Source organism: Pleurodeles waltl, chromosome 9, assembly GCF_031143425.1.
Source record: "Pleurodeles waltl isolate 20211129_DDA chromosome 9, aPleWal1.hap1.20221129, whole genome shotgun sequence".
NCBI lineage: Eukaryota > Metazoa > Chordata > Amphibia > Caudata > Salamandridae > Pleurodeles > Pleurodeles waltl.
In genome coordinates this window covers 94,206,103-94,224,411 of record NC_090448.1, presented here as the reverse complement: position 1 = coordinate 94,224,411, position 18,309 = coordinate 94,206,103, and the positions used below count along the sequence as shown (strand labels likewise).

The 18,309-nt window shown below is 45.9% G+C and overlaps 1 protein-coding gene across 5 annotated transcripts in view; it reads left to right on the top strand.

Annotated features, from left to right (window-relative positions):
• ITPR1 (inositol 1,4,5-trisphosphate receptor type 1) overlaps window positions 1-18,309 on the top strand; it is a 1,104,774-nt gene that overhangs the window by 477,994 nt on the left and 608,471 nt on the right. For all 5 annotated transcript variants that reach the window (XM_069206352.1, XM_069206351.1, XM_069206348.1 and 2 more), the window contains exon 17: window positions 13,291-13,463. In XM_069206352.1, coding sequence (XP_069062453.1) covers window positions 13,291-13,463 — 173 coding nt within the window. The remainder of the gene's footprint in view (window positions 1-13,290; window positions 13,464-18,309) is intronic.

The window sequence follows — 18,309 nt, the reverse complement described above, 5'->3', positions numbered from 1 at the left end:
AAAAACCCAAGGCTGACCCCAACGACCTCAAAAACTTCCGTCCGATCTCTCTCCTCCCTTTTCCAGCGAAAGTCATCGAGAAGATCGTCAACACTCAGCTCACCCACTTCCTCGAAGACAATTCCATCCTGGACCCCTCACAATCCGGATTCAGACGAAACCACAGCACTGAGACCGCCCTCCTCGCCGCCACAGATGACATCAGACATCAAATGGACAACGGCGAAACCTCAGCCCTCATCCTCCTCGACCTATCAGCCGCTTTTGACACCGTCTGCCACCGCACCCTACTGACCCGCCTCCAGGAAGCCGGCATCCAAGATAAAGCCCTCCACTGGATCTCATCCTTCCTCTCCGACAGAACGCAGAGAGTCCGTCTCTCCCCTTTCCGCTCCAAAGCCACCAACCTCATCTGCGGCGTCCCCCAAGGATCCTCCCTCAGCCCCACGTTGTTCAACGTCTACATGGCCCCCCTCGCTCAACTGGCCCGCCAACATCATCTCAGCATCATCTCCTACGCCGACGATACCCAGCTCGTCCTCTCCCTGACCAAAGACCCGCTCACCGCCAAAACAAACCTCCACGAGGGACTAAAATCCATCGCCGATTGGATGAACAACAGTCGCCTGAAACTCAACTCCGACAAGACGGAAGTCCTCATCCTCGGACGCACTCCCTCGGCCTGGAACGACTCATGGTGGCCCTCGGACCCCCACCCACCCCTGCCAGCCACGCAAGAAACCTCGGCTTCATCCTGGACTCCGCCCTCACCATGTCCAAACAGGTCAGCGCCGTCTCCTCCTCCTGTTTCAACACCCTTCGAATGCTCCGCAGAATCTTCAAGTGGATTCCAACAGAAACCAGAAAGACGGTGACCCAGGCCCTCGTCAGCAGCAGACTTGACTACGGCAACGCACTCTACACAGGCATCCCAACCAAAGACATCAAACGCCTCCAACGTATCCAAAATGCCTCCGCCCGACTGATCCTCAACATACCCCGCCGAAGTCACATCTCCCCTCACCTAAAGGAACTCCACTGGCTCCCGGTAGACAAGAGGATCACCTTCAAACTCCTGACCCACGCTCACAAGGCACTTCACAACACCGGACCCTCCTACCTCAACACCAGACTCAACTTCTACACTCCAACACGTCAACTCCGATCCGCCAACCTCGCCATCGTACCCCGAATCCAGCGCAAGACATCCGGCGGCAGATCCTTCTCCTTCCTCGCCGCCAAGACCTGGAACTCTCTCCCCACATCTCTTCGCCAGACCCAGGACCTCCTCGCATTCAGAAGGCTCCTCAAGACCTGGCTCTTCGACCGCTAAACCAGCAGCGCTCCACCCCCCCCCCCCCCCTCAGCGCCTCGAAACCCTGACGGGTACATAGCGCGCTTTATAAATACTATGATTGATTGATTGATTGATGGCACTAGTCTTTGGCAGCTTGGGCAAAGTTTGGCAGGTCTCTTGGGGGAACTCAGTCAAGACACTTAAGGATATGGTCGATGTGCATACTTAGCCTTGATTAATACTGCTTGTTTTCTTTCATTTCCATGTTTATCTGCACGAGTAACAACTGCAATCGTTAAAATGTGAGGGGATATAAGTTTATCAACTACTCCACTTGTTTGTCTCCCAAGTTTGTACTTTCCATTTTTTTTCTTGATGTTGGCCCTACGTGGCCCACTTACGTACTTAGCACTTTGGGACAAGTGCATGATTCTACAGCCATGGACTGTGCTGCTAGTTTGCTGGGGTCTCACTTCAGCTATCTTTGTAAGTATATATTTTTTAAGTTTTTAAGGTATTCCTTTGGGCTTGATATATTTTTCGAGGCACTACATCGTTGAGTTACTCTACCTTATGGTCATAGATTGAATGACTGATCCTTGCTTTTAAATGCATTGCATTGTTTTGGCCACACTTACTCTTCTACTTTATTTTTTGCCTTTTTTCAATATTACTTTTTTTGCTTTCTTTCCTTTTCTTCCTTCTCTTATTTCCTTTTTTTGTCTTCTTTCCTTTTCCTTTACTTTGCTAATTTCCTACTTGTTTATTCTTTTGTTCCTTTCTGTTTTCTTTTTCCTTTTTCTTTCCTTTGTCTTTATTTCTTGCCTTTACTTTTCTCTTTACATTCTTTCCTCCCTTCCCCTTTCTCTTCCCTCTTTCTTGCCTTCCCTCGCATTGTTCATTCTTTCCACCCTTGCCTGCCTTCATTTTCAGTCCTTTTGTCCTTTATTTTTGTCCTTGCTTCCTTTTGTCCTTCCGTCCTTTTTTCCCCGCCGTCCTTTTTCCCCCCAAAAGATGAGGCTAGCAGCGAATGCTAGACTGATTACTTGTTTAGGTTTGTGTTAGTCAAGACCCTTTAGCTTTGATAAAAGTATAACATAGCAACTCTAGGGGTTTTCAGCCAGACTTAATCCATTAGTTTGTCAGTCGCATTGTTCTTCCATCTGCTTCAGCATGCATCGAGATTTGAAGGTACCCACGTCAGCCATTGGCTGACGTCATTGAGTTTCGGCATGCCCCCCTTTCATAAGGAGCACATCTACAGAGGATAGTTCCCTTCTTTGCCAGATGTACCATGCCGATGTTACATCGTTGAGGTCAAAAAAATACTTTTACTTTCGGCCAATTATTTGTTTCCTTACATCTAATGAAGACTCTCCAGCTTCCCCGAGCAATGGTGTTGCAAAACCTGTGACAAAACCAGAATCGCCAAAAAGCTGGCAGGCATCACTAAACCTATTGGATTTACCAGTGCTTGTTTATTCTTGCCTATCCACGTCTGCATTGCACAGAACCCTACACCACGTTATTCTTTCAGCATTGAGCAGACTTAAATCTTAATTTGTGGCATTCAACATATTTGACTACTGAAGGAGCTGCTTGTTTTTCTGAATTAACGCACTGATTTATTTGTAATTACAGCTCATTGAACCGCTGTATATAGGATTGCCAAGATTTCCACTAAGCGTAGTGGGCAACTCCTGGATTAGTAGGCTTGGGGGGAGTTTGCTACATGACCAAAAAAACAGACGCTATGCAGCGCTCCGCATGCCTAATAACGAGTGCGTTTGGTTGCGCCGATTTTTAGCGCCGGGTGTTTCTTTTCTGCTGCTCGAGTAGATTTTCCTCGCTAGCGGTCGCTAATTCAACATTGGCAGGCAGGAACAAGGGGAAAAAAAACTCTGCTCCCTGGAGTTTTTCGCAACTCCAAGCGAACTGCAGAGTGGGGAAAACTCTGCAAACTCCCCGAGCGGAGTTCACTGCCCACCCCTGTTAGGTTAAGAATACGGCCCCCACCTTTAAAGAATGCTCACGCTCAGTTTGCGGAAGGGACATTTGGGGTAGTGGAATGGTGTTTAACCAGTGCTGTGAAATTCCACTTTCATAAGTACCCTAGCCATGCCAAATTTCCATGCATATTCTTATGTAAATAAATTGTAAATTGGTATCGCATGTAACAACTGTACATGGTATATATGGCTTATCGTTATCTACCTCTTATCTATACTGCCAAGCTGTCAGTCCAGAGAACTCCTGCTATTATGCTTATCTGCTTTTGGGACCAAATAGCAGACTTAAAGTTCCGGCAGTATGGATGACAACTTAAAAAAAACAATGAAGCGAGGTTGTATTGTAGTGCAAAATGCACAAATACTCTTAACACTCCTCACAAACTCTTCCTTTAATAGTCCACCATTGCTAGGATAGGGTTTTTTGTGCACATAGTGCCACCTAGTGTTTGACTAGACATTTCAAATTGTCCTCAATTGAAACTAAAGAGTTGGCGGCAACGTAGTGTCGTGTCGCTCATGACCTGTTCAGTAACCAGCACCCATGAAGTTCTTGAAAGTATTAAGGCATTCGTGTTTATGTTAATCTGTTTAACAGGTTAAGATCTCTATAGGGATTCCCCGCTGCAAACAGCATACATCAGTAGGCTTTTTCACAACTGAATTTGTTTAAAAAAAAAAAAAAAACACATCTTTGATTTACTCTGGCTGCACTTATTGTAAAATGAGATTATTTCCACTGTCCGACCTCTTTGCTAGCTTGTTGTCCGAAAGGTGCTTTTCAGGAACCTTGGTGGTCCTCATAGCCTGATCTTTAGAACTTAAGGGAATTAAGTATATTCTTGAAATCGTCATTCAGAGCTGATCCTCGAATCCAGTCCACAGTTTAACTAGGTAGCATTTGGAGATAGCTTTTTGAATTTCTCTACACCGGTGCAATGCCCAGCCTGTCCAAGAGCTGTCAGACGAGCACTTACTTGACTCCTCACTATTTGTGAGCCCTCTTTAAAGTGCTGTGCTGCAGACCAGTTTTGCAAGTGGCACATTGTGAGCGCCATGATGATGCATACATTTACCGCTGAAGGATTCCTTTTTAGCCTCTACAGTTCTTAGTGTTGGTAAGGTCATGTGGTCATGCCTTTTTCCAAACCTCGTCTTTGCTGCTGTGTCACATGTGCTGGCATATTTAGCTTCTGAGAGCGGTCTGCTTTCTGTTCTCTTGGTGGATCCGGGCAGATATCCTGCCTTATAAGTGGGCATGTTACACCGGTGGTGATTGTGTGAAAGCGTATGGTTCCAAGATCTGTTCTGACCAAGGTGTCTCACCACTTCGTGATAGCTCAAGTTGATTCCTTGTAGGATTCAGAGGTGCTGTCACTCAATGTGAATTTTTTTCCCTGGAGAGGCCACTGATGTTTTAAATTACATTTCTAATAGACGCTTCTAACTGCAGATTTCTCACCTTTTGATTTATTACCAGGCATCCCCAGACTGCGCCTGGTAACTTTGAGAGCAGTCCCTCTGCACATGGTTAAGTGGTGTCATGTGGCTCTGTACTGATGCTGTTCTGCTCCAAAAATGATGAGGCATAAGAAGGTGCCACTTTCACGCACTGACATCAGTTCCTTTCTTTCCATGCCACCAGATGTGGATCAGGAGCTACCTCTTCTCTGAGACCCATTTACCTCATAAAATTTGAAAGTCCAGTGTGCAAGGGAAATTTCACCTCCCAGGTCAACAGTTTTTAAACCCTCTAAGGGCTTCGAAAACAAAAATCTTCAGGTTTGCCTGTGGTGCCTGGGATTAAGCCACTACCCTAAGGCCTGCAGTGGACTGCACAACAGTGAACACGAAAATCTCACAAGATTGCAAAGCAAAACTGTCTCCAAGCACTGGAAGGCTTTGTAACAAGACCTGTCCAAGTTGAAGGATTGGTCCCGGTCCAGGAGTTGAAGTAGTTGTTTCCAAGTTCAGTTGTTGTCGCGCAGTCTTTGTGTAAGTCGAAGAAAAACAAAAATCGAAACAGGACTCTGCCACATCACTCAATTACTCCTGAGAAGATGGGAGGACTTCACCATACATCTCGATTTCGCTTTCAATGTCAATTGACGTTGCAGCCTATCACTTACCTTAACCTGTCACTACCAGATTTCTCAGGGCCATCTGCATCACCAAATATCCCAGAGTTCCTCAGGACAATGCTCTGACTCTTCATATCCTTTCCGATTCCCTCTCGTGCACCTTCAGGCCTCAACGAGCTAAGGGTCCCTCCATCTGGATTACCGCCGGCAGATTTGGTCTCTGTCCCTCTTTTAACTACCAAATCCACCACTGGGCCTACTCTGGCTCCTATCCTGATGTGCCTCTGCTCCCTGCTGGTTCCTGGGACATTGACTCATTCAGACTCCATCGAAGCCAGAAGACAAGGAGTCCATTGTGCTTTCTGACTCAGTCAGTGCTGTTATGAGCTTGACTGAGGCTGCACTCTGCTTCCATCGAGGCGCTGCTCCTCACACTTGACTTGCCACCCCCCGCAAGGAGGGACACACATGTTGCATTCCTTATTTGGCGTCATATTTAACAATGATTACTACCCGGGTGATTAGATTGTGCATCCACACCATGAGAAAAATTGCTATGACCACATTCAAGAAGCCAGTCTCCTTGATGCATTCAGAGTCAGGCTTCCTCTCGTGCCCTGGTCTTGCTACTGAGAACACTTTCTACGACATGGTCATGTATAGGCAGCCAATCTTCCCCCACCTTAGAGGTCAAAACCAATGTCTTTATAGAAATGCTCCAGCCACGGAAAACATCTATTGAACCCCTCTTGCCCTTCAGTGAGGCCCTTACAGCTACCCTACTAGTGGCTTTTGGCCAGCTTTTGGTGTGGCCATACTCCCCGAACACACACACACCCCAGACCAATTGTGCGATGCCACTGCCCGGCCTGACCCTGCATTTTTTCCTTGACACTCCTCCCCCGACAGCTTTGTGGTGCAGGATGAACCTGAATACCTTTCTGCCTGTTAGGGAACAAAGCTGATTTTCTTTTAGTGTGGCTCAAGTAAAGCAGGGCCACTGCATGCTCTCTGGGCTTTTGTCCTAGCTTGCCCACTGCAAAAGCCCTACCGTTCTTTTTGCAGCTTTGGTAAACATACCAAATACCTTCAGCTTCAGTAGGCTGCACAGCAGTTTTGCAGCTGCAACTCCCACCACCCCTGCGTTTAGGGCCAGCAAGCTGCTCAGTCCACTGCCTACCTCCTGCAGCCCCACCTGCCAAACCCTTTTAGCATGCCCTTAGTGGAGTGCAGCCACCCTTTGGGGGCAGGATCTGAGTATTCTTGCCTGGTTGGGAGACTATCACATTGGACTGGTGGGTCCTGCAGATAATCTGGAAGGGTTACGCCTTACTTTTCATTGCAACTCCACCGCACCTTCCAACGTCACCTGAGTGACTGACAAAGGACTATCTATCCACCTTTATGGCGGCAGGAGCTGCAGGCCCTTTTGGCGAAAGGGGCCATTGAGGGAGTGCACAACACATAAGTAGGATGGGGGTGGAGGGGGCACTCTTCAATACCAGAAAGTAGTGTGAATAACACAGGCTTGAGTCTTTTTTTTTTTCTTAAATAAGACTTGCGTCCTCTTAATGCCTTCCTCTGGAATGAAAAATTCAGTATCCTCACGCTTGCCCAGGTCATGGCTGGCCTACACCCTGGAGACTGGACTGTAGCATGGGACCTGCAAGGCACCTGTTTACATATACATGTCCTGCAGGCCGATCTGTGCTACCTGTGGTTCATGGTGAGACAGGAGCATTTTCAGTTTGCTGTGCTCACCTTTGTTCTCCCCAGTGCCCCTCAGGTGTTCACAAAATTGTCGGCAGTGGTAGCAGCACACCTTTGGTGGTGAGGGATCCCAATCTTCCCCCTACCTTGACAACTTGCTGTTGAAGGTGGGCTTGCCCCAGACATTAGTCAACTACCTCCAGGCTAGTTTGAGCATCCTGTCATGTTTGATGTTCACCGCCAGTGCTGATGTCACACTTGCCTACTTCTCGGAGGCTTTCATCTGAGCCATTATGGACATGGTTTGATTTTGCGCCTTTCCCACAGAAAGGAAACCCAGAGACATTCAAGTTATGATCCTGATTGTGGAGCCTCTGTCCTGGATTTCATTGAGGTTGAATTTGAGGCTGCTGAGACTGATGGCCTCCGGCATCCTGCTGGTCAAGCAAGCCAGGTGGTATATGCAGGCACTGCAATGGGATATCCATTCTCAGTGGGCCCAACATCAAAGCAACCTCTTTGTCATGTTAAGATTTTTGAGGAGACGGCAAAAGATCTATAATGGTTGTTACTGGACCATGATTGGGTCAGTGGCAGAACCCTATCCCTTCCCCACCTGGAGTGGACAGTGGTGACTTAAGCATTCTTTCTGGGTTGGGTCGTTGGTCTGGAAGAGGTGGAGATCAAAGACATCTGGTCTCCTGCGGAGGCCCATCTCCATAACATGCTCCTGGAGTGGAGAGCCATCTGATTAGGGTTGAAAGCCTTCCTTCTGTTCGAGGGAGGCTGGTGCTGGTGCTTGGGGACAGCACCACTGCTGTGTGGTATTGCAACAATCAGGGGAGTGTGGGTTGCTGGACCCTATGCCAGGAGACCCTACACCCCTGGAAATTGCTAGACCATCAAGGCATTTTCCTGGTGGTGAAACACCTGGAAGGATGTGTGCATGCCAGGGTGAACAAGCTGAGCCGTAGATACCTTGTGGATTACAAATGGCAATTGCACCCGGAGGTGTGCAAGAGCTCTCCTGGGAATGGCAAGAACCCTGGCTTAATCTGTTTGCTACCACTGAGAAAGTGCAGTGTCAGCAGCTCTGCAAGTTGTAGTTGCCAAGGCACTTCTCCCTGGGGGGAGGAGGGTGGGGACAGTCTGCCTATAGTTGCACTCCGGGCTCTTGTGCACCTTTCCGCTGATTCCACTCCTGTCCTAATATCTGATGATCAGGAACTGCTGGGCCCAAGCCTTCCTAGTGCAGAGATTATGGTAAAGAGAAGTCCTGGGCTTAAACATCTGTTATCTGATGTTACTGGCTCTCCAGGAGGACCTGATGTCACAACAGTGCATGTGTCTTCACCCAGGCCTTTTGCGTCTCCACTTTCATGCTTGGAGATTCAGCAGTGACAGCTGAATACCTTCAGCCTTCCTCCAGACGTGGTTGATGTCATCTTGGCATCCAGGCATCTCTCGACAAAAACTGTATATGTCTGTCATTGGGACACGTTTGTGCTTTGGTGTGATACACACTAGATTTATCCCCTGCAGGCCAAGTTATCTTAAGCTCTGCTTGGTCTCTCTTGCATGGCAAGACTTTGCTTTGAGCACCGGTAAGGGGTACTTTTAGGCTTTTTAATGGCTGCCAGACCAGCCCTCACTGTTTAAGTTGTTGGTTGTGATGTTTTTTCAAGTCTCCAGCACTTGTTCCCTCCGTCTCCCTTGGTCATTTCTCAAGTAGTACCTTAAGGCATCACATATTTAAAGTGCACTCCACGTTGAGCCGCTTCACAACTGCCTCCTGCGACTTTTCACCCTCAAGACTGTCCCTTGCTGCCATCACCTGTGCAAGCAGGTGAGCTGCTGACTGCGCTTAACCTTCCATACACTACTTTCCTCCCAGACAAACTGGTTCTCGGGAGAGAACGTCCTTTTTACCAAAACCTGCAACACTGTTCAAGTCATTCAAACCAGTACCCTGCCAGCATCCTGTGCTCCACCTTACCTTTAAGAATAACAAGAGATTCCATCAATTGGACCTCAACAGAGTGCCGAGCTTCTATATAGATCATACCAAAGTACGAGTAGACAATCAGCTTTTTGTGAGGCAAAAAAGACAAGGTTGTGCAGAAGAGGAGTGTCTTCTATTGTGTCATACCCTTCATTAAGATTTGATATGCAGTGACCAAAACGCAGCCTCCAGAAGGTCTGCAAGCCCATTGCACCAGCTCCAAGGCTGCCAGCACTGTTTTGGTACACAGAGTTCCTGTCCTGGACATCTGCCATGCGACTGTGGGCATTGCTCCATAAGTTCACAGAGCACTACTGTCTGGACAGCCAGGTTTGCAAAGTGGCATTTTACCTGCTCAGTCTTAAAGGACTTCTTGGTTTGAGCCTCTTCAGAGACCCACCCCCTAATAGGTACTCCTCTAGTATCTATTCAAAAGATGAGGAATCCAGGGTTAGAAGTCTATCAGAAGAACAAGTTACTTACCTTTGCTAATGTTCTTTCTGGTAGACTCTCTAACTGCAGATTCCTCACCGACCGTCCCATTCTCCACATTCTGTGAATTGGGCACTACCCATAATAAAATACTAAGCCTAGCAATCTACACACTGATCAAGGTCACCTTACTGTTGGAGGGTCTGATTCTGGGTGCAAGGAGAGCCTTGAAAGCAACTGTCAGCCCACTGGAGTAGTGCCTTTGTTGGTAAGCCTGTCATTTCCTCAGTGGAACAGCATCTGTGCGGAGCCACGCTGAGGTACATACCAGCGCACAGCGGTACTGCTCAAGTGTCAGGATCCATCCTGATGCCTGGGCATATACAAAAGGTGAGGAATATGGTTACATAGTTACGCTAAGGATAAGTATCTTGTTCAACTTCTCCTAGATCATGTAGTGCCCTTGAAATTGTGAACCAACCAAGAAATGGGAAGACTGGTCATACAGTGTGCTTACCAGATCGGCTCGGAAGAAGTGCTGTGTAACTAATATAGAGAAATGATGTGCAACAAGTAAACAAAGTATACAATTGTTATTGATTAAGGCAGGAAAAAAGTGTTTACAGGTTCTTCCATGCTTTCCACTGGGTTGACTTAAGTTACTTACCTCAAATTCTGCAAATGATGGTTCCGCTTCTTTATTCCTACTTTCACGTTGCAGCTTGACAACTTCAGAGCACCGAAGAAAGCATTTGTTGTAAGATGGGGACGATACATGTATTAATGAGATCATTGTAGGCAAATGGAACAGTTTGGTTTGAAGGCTCTTTTTGGAGCACGTGTAGCAATCTTACTCCATCTAGTTTCGTCCGTTACAGACCACAGCCCATTGCTCTGCCCCGCTTCCTCCTTGAGGTCTTGTAGGCTGAGTGTTGATGAACACAAGGGATTGTTGTGATGCAATTGGGTGCTTGAGGAGCCAGATACCCAGGTCTTTAGCCCCTGTGGCACTTGTGCATGGTACAAGGCGCTTCTTGATTCTGTGTTCACTCTGTGTTGGTTTTACCTGGTGGTTTTTTCTTAGCGTCGTGCAGTTTAGCGACATAAATTTGGCAGCCTGTTGATTAGTTGTGTGGAACCAGGTGTAGATAATGATCCAACGGTCTAAGCTTGCTGTCTGCAGTACTCTTGTTAGCGCCTCCTGGTGGTCATTCTGGGGTAGCAGGTGATTATTTTGCAGTTATAAGAGGTAAAGTGCATCCTTTAATCACAATATTGAGCTGGGAGGTTTACTGTCCACGAGCACCCTTTGTTCCCTTTTTGTGTGGTTGATTGGGGAGTCTAGTATCCATGTGACGAGTAGCCAGTCGAAATCTGCTCTTGGCCAGTAGTCCAGACAATAGAATCTCTCTACCAACTGGAAATGATTTCGGATGTTATATTATATTTGGAGGTTCAAATAAGTTTGCCCTAAGGGACATATAGATGTTTAAGTGCAGGCACGATGACAATCCTTATGGGTCTGGGTGGTCACTTGAATAGGTGATTGAGGTTGAAAAAGATGGAGCTGAAACAGTCAGGCCCCTTCTCAAGCCTCTTCTAAAGTAAGTCACCCAAAATGCTGTAGATTGCTGACATTAATGGCATATGGTGCTAATTTCTTGTTCCTGTCCTAGCCTAGGAGTTTCTCTGATGTTTGCCACTTTGCTTGTGTCGAAGGTAACAGTGAATGTTCAGTTCTCTTGAATCTTCCTATTTGTGATCTGCTGGGTAGATGAAGTTTGAAATCTGCTTCTAGTTGTCTGGGGAATTTTGATCAGCTGAAGATTTCTTCTTCATGCCTCCAATTTTGGAAAAATAAGCATTTTTCCAAACCAAATGTTAATCGTATTTTCAATAATACCATATTCGCTCTAAAATAGTAACTTCATCTTTTAGTAAATGCATGTTTTGGTCATTTTCAACTGATACTTGCGAAGTATTACTGCCACACGTGTGTTAATTCTTTCTTGCCTGGTCTATGCCCATGTATCAAACCATGGATGCCCTCCCTGTACACCATAATACCTCTAAAGTATGCCAGCAATTGTCATTATCCCAGGTCCAGCATTTTATCATGACTGGTCAGCGTCACACTATTGGGTCCAAATTGCTAGAAAGTCCCACTTTTTTTAGCCAGGATTGGTATTACACTAGAGGCGGGCATCATTATGCCATGGTTGCCCACAGTATATCTTTAATTACCACCCTACTGTCTGGGCCAGAATTATGTTGGGTGTGGACATGGGTAACTGTCATGTGGCAGGAAATGCCACCATTGCTCCATGGATAGCTCTGTCAAGTACCCGCCGCAGGGAAGCTGTGGCGATGGTTGTGGGTGACAAAAGGCCCTAGGCTGAGATTGCAACTGTATGTAGGTAATTCTTTGCCAGATCATGGGACAGGTCCTGAATAGATGCATTCTCATTCTCACTCGCGTTCAGACACATCCTCTCACATACAGTCACACACGCACAGGCATTCACACATGCACACCCATAAGTTATCCCAACGTGCAGCAAACAATAGTTTTTTTCCTACTAATCTGATTCCTCCCCCCGATTTTATTGATGGAAGTTTCTTATTTTGAAAGGTTGCCTTAGTTGTAGGAAGCACACCATGTAGAGTTTCGGCGGAGCAGTGTATCAAAACAGCAATCGCTCATTCATTTTTATTTTTATTATGGGGCTATTTTGCAAAGGTCTTGAAACTTCGCAGTGCTGTTGTCGTTAAAGCTTACAGCAAGGATTTTAGTGGTAATGATTTATCAGTTGGGGAGAAATGAAAGGCTGAAGCTGACCTATGTGGCTTCTGTCCTGTAACCTACTGGCTGAGCTCAGATTTCTGCATCAGGCGCACTAACTGAGTTATCGTGTCAGAAGTGATGGCTGTTGGAGCCACAAATTAAATAAATAAGCTAAAAACGGCCAACACGAAAAATGTGACATCCATCCATCTTGAGATGTGTAAGGTGAAATTGTTTCTGTAACTTGACAACGAAATAATCACAGCACATCATGCACCTGAGCAGGCAGTGTCTCATCGCTTCCTCTCACACACCCACATCCCAACACTTATCTGCAATACCAGCCGTCACCTCAGGTGGTCCGACTGACCATCACATGTACAAACCTGAGCATGGATGTAGACCGCCACTCATACAAAAAACTTCAAAACACACTGGATTCTCCCTCCCGGCTTCACCACTAGCTGTGAAACTGCTTCTGCTCGCATGTTTTTGGGATGTCTCACGTTGCAGAAGCACCGCCGTGAGTCCACACCGGGGTGCACTGGCCCTTGGCTGTCAGCTGCACACAGACACACTTCATTCTGAAACACTCGTCACCAAACCTTGCACAGCACATAACAATATCTCCAGCTAGTAGTAGACTTCTAGGCTCAGGAGAGCATCTGGTTCTCAAGGGGAGGACATGTAGACGTGCTGGTGCTCCGTACCCGTGAGTACCGGCCCATTTAAAGCACTGTATACGGGAGAACACCTCTCCAAATCTTGTTTCTGGCCCTGCCATCCAGGCAGCGAATCAGATCTCTGTGGTCTACCTAGGGTAGAATCCTGGTGGAAGGGGACCAACAACGTCTTGTCCTTTTCCTGCAGGAGCCTTGTTAACGAGCTTGGTTGCCACATTAACTGTCCTCGTCCACTCATGTTAGCCACTCTTGGTTTATTGCTCCTGACCAGTGGTTGTCCTTGCTCTGCAGGAATACATTGCCAAGCAGTTTGGTTTCATGCAGAAACAGATTGGCTACGATGTGCTGGCTGAGGACACGATAACCGCGCTACTGCACAACAACCGTAAGCTTCTGGAGAAGCACATCACTGCTGCAGAGATCGACACTTTCGTAAGCCTCGTGCGGAAGAACAGGGAACCCAGGTAAGGAATGGCTCTACAGGCCTTCTGCAGGTCTTGGGACTCATGGTGCTCTCCACTTGGGTGGGATGTTATGTATGGGTATGCTATTCACGCAACCTGTGTGTTAGAATGTTTGCCATGCCACACCAAGCTCATGATCCAATTCAGGCCTACAGAGCTGAGTGAGTTAACAGCATTGTGAGATTGGAGAAGATTTGCAAGCTTTTGCAATTCCTTCTCATGAGTAATGTTTGGAGGCAGTGTGGTTTGCAGGCTCCTCCTTTCCTAGACTGCCTTGTTCACTCTGGACTAATGCTGAATCTGGCTGCAAGACCCTTGGGTGGGGGGGGTCGGCATGCGTGTTTCTATTCTGCATGCCAAGTTAATGAGGAGGATCCTAGCTCACAGTGGGGAATAAGGTTGAAATGCTGCAGAAACCCATGACACGTATAGATGAGGTCTGTCTTATAGAGACCAGATATACACTCAAGCCCTAGTGGTCAGGGTTAGGTACCTAGCTTTCTAGTATAATGCACTTGAAATGAAGAGTTGTCCTGAGAGATCTCAGTTCTGGTCTAAACTTTAAGCGGCTGTTCATGCCACAGTTAAGCAGATTGTCTTTAAAGGGTAGAGGAGGGACTCCGGTGTACCGTGGTTGATGTGTTGATACTCCATTGTTTTCTGTGGGTGTTATAGTGGTACTTGACTGCTCATCATACTCTATAAAATACTTGATTAACTTAAATGGTGAAAATTGCTGCAGGTCCTACACCAAGTGTCCCAATTACACTGTCTTTGCCTGAATACCTGATGATTTACTTTGAGAAATGGCATTTATGCTTTGCTGACTACTGATGATAAAATTCACTTCGCACATCAATGATTGGACTTCATACATAGATCTCTACTCGTGTGATAATCTTCTAACCTTCTTAACATCCTATATCATTCTATGATGGGCATAAGAAGCCATCAGAAGTGTTAAATTTAACCCAAGGGCCTCCCCACTTGAGAAAATGTCCTTTGTGTGCTTATTGTGTTCTGTTTCTCTAACTTCAAATGCAAGCAGTAGCTTAGCAAGGGAGCCTGGGTCCCTAATGCAAGCAAGGCAAAGGCACCCCCTTCACCCACTTGAATGGACGTAAGACCCCTATAATTGGGGTGCAGAGGGCCCCTTGCACCCATGGACGCTGGTGGCAGTGCACCTGCTGCGACATTGCTGTGACCCTAGCCAAATAAGTACTTGCCTCGAGGTATGATTCCTGTTACATGGTTTTGTGTTTTTATAAAGTGCTTAGGATACTTTATTTACCTCCTCTCCTTAAACACAATTTAAGATCTTGCAGACTGGTTTTAACTTTATTACAACTGCAGTACCCTACAATTTGCGCCTGCGTTTAATGTTATTTCTGGAGAGCTTTATGAATGTGAAATTCTGTGGGGGGACCTGTGGTTTGGTTTGTGCAAAAGAAATGTGATATTGTTATGATTTTCTTCAGAATGAGTTGCTTTTATTGTATTTATGTACATTGTGCTTTTATGGCTCTGTACAGTAAGTCGAGTAAAGGTTGGCAGTGGTCCTGGATGCAAGGTCCTCTTGACAGGCAGCTGGTTGAGCAGGCCAGGTTCCCCCACATAGGTGGTGCAGTAGCAGACATTGCTAGTCCCCCTTGCACAGATGTCTGTTCTGGGACTCCTGGTGAAAAGGCCTCTCTCCGCCCTTCTCTTGGTGGATCAAAGCTCTTCTTGGCTCCGAGTAGTCCCTTGGCTGCCGCTAAAGGAAGCAGAAGTTTAACTAGGTCCCGGGGCTCTTACATTTTACCTGTCGTCGCTTTTTTCCGAGTGAGCCTTTTTTTGACCTAATTTAGTCATGTAACTTGTTGTGTTTTGTCTTTACCTTTTGAGGCCTCGTTTTAAAACCCCAGCTGTGGTGTTGGCTTTATTTTCAGTGCTGATTCACGGCGCCCTGTGGACGCTTCACCCTAGGGCACTCTCATGGTGCTTAATTTATATTTTTCCGATTTTCTGTAGGGATACAGTCGCATGCTTTTTTTCCCAGTTTTGTCGGTAGTACTTAGTATGAATTCATAGGTGGTCTTGTAACTTAAGTCCTGTTAGCATACTTTTTTGGTATTTTATTAGCGACACCTTTTAAATAGTTAGCTATTGATAAGCTTGTTTTGATACTGACAAATGTTAATTCAAAATTTACTTCAATATTGTTTGGATATTAAACAAGTTTGGTCAGTAAATTTAAACTGAGGGCTAAAAGTCTGTCTCTCAGCTGAAAAGACTAATCATAGTTTGCTTGCTTATGCAGTCCTTGGGTACGTCGAGCTCGTGCATGGATTTGTGCACGCGTGTCGGTGCAAAATTCAACCCTAGATTGAAGTGGGAGCCTTGCACTGGATTTTAAAGATGGAATCATGGGAGTCACATGGGTTAGTTTTGAGGCCCTCTGCCCCTTTGTAGAGGGATAGGGCTGATATTTTTTAATTCTTTGGGTATGCACGTTGCACCAAATGTAGACCTCCACCAGATTAGAGACCGGTATTACCTTTGCAGTAGTCACTATTGCTATATTTAATAAAATGGCCTAATTTTTATTTAGGATGCAAATGTACTGCTTAAAGCTTTTTGTAATGGAAAGTTGGGGATCGAAAGGGAACCCCCAAATTGTAATTTCGAATGGCTGAATCTTGAGTTCCTTAATGTTGAAAATTTGACAGCTTCCACCCAACTATTCAAGACTGTTCAGAATGTCACCAAGAGTTACGTTTTCTTGGCACTGGGGGGTAGCTAATTCCCAACGTTTCTGGTAAAAATGCAGGTAATTTGCTTATCTTTCATGTCTAGCTTGTCCTTTGTTAGATGGAAGTGCACCGGTTTGTGTAGATGTAGAACCTCCTCCCTGCGGCATCAAATATAAAGGCTGCTTGTGGATATATAACTGTTTTGGAAAAAGGATGCTCTGATGAACAACACACACTGTTCTTCTCTAGGAACGTTGTTGAGTTTACTCTAGTGACCCCATTACTAAGGGTGTACCTGAATCACCCAATTGAGAATTATACACCAACCATCAACCAACATTTCCTTAAGATTCCATGTTTAATAGTTTTCTATGCTGTTAAGTCTATCAACCCCGGAATGCTGACCCTTTATCACCTGGCCACAATAGTTATTCTCAGCCAGCCATTAATGGCAGGTTAGCACCCGAGCCTAGTAGATTGTACTGTAGTGTGGTTAGTTTTACGTATCCTTTGCGCATTAGCTTCAGGCTTTAGGCCTTTGTGCACTTTGCCCTGGATGTATTTTATTCATTTGCTGGCAGCTTAGAGCCTCTGTGCACTTTGCTCTAAATGCTTTTTATTAGGCTTCGTACTGTTATTTTTTAAATAGCCAGTTCTACAATTTGTTTTTTATTCATATCACACTGTTTTGCCTACTTCAGCACTGGAGTTCTCCTTAACACATTCACTCTGTGCTTCAGTCAAGGATACAGTCTGGTACATTGCCGATAGACGTGGTAGGAGTTTAGACTTGGCATTCCTGCGTAGGGACATTTTGTGATCACGCTGACATGTTAGTTATAAAATCACTTCCTTGTCCCAATACACGCAAGAGGGAGATTCCGACCAGGGAACCACAACTAGACGCTGACTGCCTCGTTGCAGATGCTGAACCAGATCACAGGCCTTTGCTCAGGTATGAGGGCTGATGTCTCCCCAGTGATTCGGAAAGGCAAGCTAGAAGCTTAACATGCTGTGCTCTAAATAGAACAAGCAGAGGGAGAGTAGAAACTGGTAGGCACTACGATAGCTTTGTTCTTATGTTTTACTCTCCTGGTGACTATTTCAATCCTACTGTGTTGTATTGTTCTGGTTATTGCGGCTCACGCCTTATTATCTAAAATACAGTTGTTTTATTAAAACATTATATAAAACTTATACGGTCTTTGTCATTTGTATATGAGATCATATTGTAAATGAGAGAGTTGGTTTGGATCTGAGTGACCACGACTTCCCTGAGAAGTTCCAAAGATGTCATGCGCTCGGCTGCCCAATCATCTCTTCCCCGTGGGAGAAATGAGGCACTGCTAGTTAGCCGGAGCAAAAAGCAGATTTAGGGTGACACAGTTCCTTACACGTGGGTCAGACTCAGTCCCCCACACCGTTATCAATCCTGCTGCCTAGAAATCCAGTAGTCTCATTTAGGATAATGAGAGCCCACGCGACAGTACAGTTCTGGATAAGTAGAAAGTTGAATTGGCCTCCCCCTTTCGATGTTTTTGACAGGCAGAGCCACCTGCCGGGCCTGGAGGTGGTCCTTGGAGGACGGGGCTTCATTGAGGGCATTAAATTCTCCGGAATGTATTTACTGAGTCTATGAGCAGGGATGTAAGCCAGCTCCTCTGATGGAAGACTGGAGTTTGATGCCATTGGCACCAATTACCATGGCAATTTTGAGATATGGTCTATTTTAGCACCTTTCCTCGTGAAGAACTCTTGATGTACTGGTGGGGAGAGAGGAGTGAAATTTCTTTGAGGGATCTGTCCCTGCCAACACTTAGTACTATGAACACTTCTTTTGACTAATTACTTTGTCATAATAGTAACATGACGGCTATAATTTGTGTTTCTGTATTTCTTACTCTTGACTTGCTCCTTGTTTAATAGAAGCCTGATTTCTACCACTATAGTCAATAAACACAGTTTTTCTGTCCCAGATCTTAATTAGTACTTGTGACAATCTTGATGTAAAGTGGCTTTCTGTTTATTTCACAAGTATTGAAAGGAGCAATTCGATCTGGTAATTTAAGGCTGAGCATAGCTGATTGTCTAGTATTGGTCTTCGATGATTCAGA